General features: G+C 50.5%; 1 protein-coding gene across 1 annotated transcript; it reads left to right on the top strand.

Moving 5' to 3' along the window:
• Positions 1-746: 746 nt before the first annotated feature.
• On the top strand, positions 747-1,979 carry AURANDRAFT_68607 (hypothetical protein; the record flags this gene model as incomplete). The annotated part of the gene is made up of 2 exons (XM_009044313.1): positions 747-921; positions 1,087-1,979. Coding segments are annotated over 2 exons (1,068 nt in total), but the record flags the coding sequence as incomplete, so codon positions are not given.
• Between the last annotated feature and the right edge of the window lie 239 nt (positions 1,980-2,218).

Raw genomic sequence — 2,218 nt, 5'->3', positions numbered from 1 at the left:
ATACGCTGACCCGAGTTCAGGGGGCTCCTTTTTGCGTTCCTCCTCGATTATCTCGTCATTGAGTCCGCTCAAATAACTGTGAAGCCTCTCCTCAGAAAACTCTGATTTATCAGAATTATCATATGGTAGTAATTCAAACATCAGAGCCAAGAGTGTGTTTTCATGGATAGGCGCCGGCGGGATGGCGCCGCCTGACAACATACCCATAGCCATATCACAGACCTCCAATTTCAAATGCTCAAGCAATTTATCATTCAATCCCAACCCCTGGTTGCCAGCAGAAACCATGACACCCAAAAAATATAAGCCGCGCCACCCCGGACCCCGGGGAAGCGGCGAGCTGGGAGAGGACCACCACAACCAGCAGTTTTATTTAGCTGGATGATGATAGGTGGTCTAAACTCACTAACTCGTTACCGGAAACATATTGTACTGCCGTAAATGCAATTTCGTTGAATCTGGGGCCCGGGCCAGCGGTTTTCGACGGCGACGTCGACTGGTCGCAGAGCCCTACTATTAGTCATGGTAATCCGTTGGGGGAGGACAACCCACGGGTGTCGCTCCTCGTCGGGCATGTAGAGAACGAATGATATATTTTCCAAGAATCCAATCGGCTCATCCCATTGGTCGGACGAGATCTCAGCTAGCTGAGTTTCATCGCTCCACTGGTAGCCGCTGCCATGGAAACGCAACCGCTGGCAGCGGGCGTCCCGTATGACCCGGGCCGGAGGACTGCTTTCGGACACATGGACAACCGCACAGCCCCTGACGCGCCTGTGAAGGAGAAGCGCACCAAGGGCTACGTCAAGTTCAAGGAGTTAACGGTCGACCGGGAGACATGGGACGCGCTGGTGCCGTACATGGAGGACGCGACCGTGGAGAAGGTTCGGGTACACCACAGCGAGGATGGGGCAAAGGTGTGTAAGGCTGATTCTCAACCGCTGAGCAAGGCGCTGAAAAAGTTGCTTCGACGGCCAACTGCCGCAGCAACTGCCGGACCGGTTCAAACTATGGACGCGGGGTGCCAAGTGAGTGACCAGGATTTAATGGGGCCCATCTCTAAGAGAAGAAAAAGACTTCCTTCAGACACCTTTGAAGCTGGCTTATCGAACAGTGAAAAAAATATGATCATGAGGGCATTAGGGCGTGAGACATGGAAGCAACCGGAGGAGCTCGGGAGCGACCAGTGGATGGTCTGCCAGAGAACTGTGCTGCTCATCCATGAGCTGAAGAAGAGTAAAATGTGTCCCATTACAGGGAGAGATCAGACCCTGGACGCGTGGCACACCATGATGATCTACATGGTCCAAAATTTGTATTCTGCAGAGCACCGTTTTGGTGGTTTATGGGCCACCATTACAGTTCAAGTCTTAACCCAGTTTAGTGCCCAGATTGGACAGCCCTGGAAATGGGTGTGCCAGTTGGACACCAGGGCCAAACTTTCGATCGGTGACATCCAGAACATGCATGACATTACGGTGAAACTGACAGACCAGTGGTTCGTGTCGGATTTCGGGCGGCGCATGCCCAGGAAGCTAAGAGGCAATTGGATCATCCCTCATCATGTCAAATTGAGAGTAAAAATCAAGGAAGCTACCGCTTTCATGTCTGCTATGTTTAAGCTGGATTTTAAAATTCCAGCTAATGATATGGGAATAAAGATTCATGATGGTGATTACGCTGCTCTCGGAGATTTTCAGAATGGTCTCGAAATTTACCTTCAAGACAATGGCCTGAATGACAGGGGACACAGTCCAGCTGATGCGGTGGAGGTTAAAGGAACCGGCGATAATGGCCAAGTGACCGCTCATCAGTCAGTCACTTTTGCTGCCGTACAGCTACCAGGGGCACCTGCCAGGGATGCTATTGATGGGTTATTAAACAGAAAATTCCAGAGCACAGGTAATCTGCTGCCATCTGGGGCCATTATGCATAAAGAGACTGGCTTATTATGGCATGCGTTTCCTGCATTGAACATGGTCTACAGGTTCAAGAGGGAGTTGGACAAGAGGGGTGGTTACTTCAATCATAAGCGGCTTGGGAGAAAGTTTTACCTGATGATAAAATCGGCTAAGGACCTCTCTTCTACATGGAAAACCAGCGGTACTGTCGAGGAGGAAAATGGAATAAAAAAAGTTAAGTGTAGAGGTGGAGCTGCAAAGAACAGCAAAAATCCCTGCCACCTCTGTCCTGTGCATGATGACAACCTGCATGTTCC

This window comes from Aureococcus anophagefferens (genome assembly GCF_000186865.1).
Source record: "Aureococcus anophagefferens unplaced genomic scaffold AURANscaffold_244, whole genome shotgun sequence".
Classification (NCBI taxonomy): Eukaryota; class Pelagophyceae; order Pelagomonadales; family Pelagomonadaceae; genus Aureococcus; species Aureococcus anophagefferens.
This window is presented reverse-complemented; position numbering and strand designations above follow the sequence as displayed.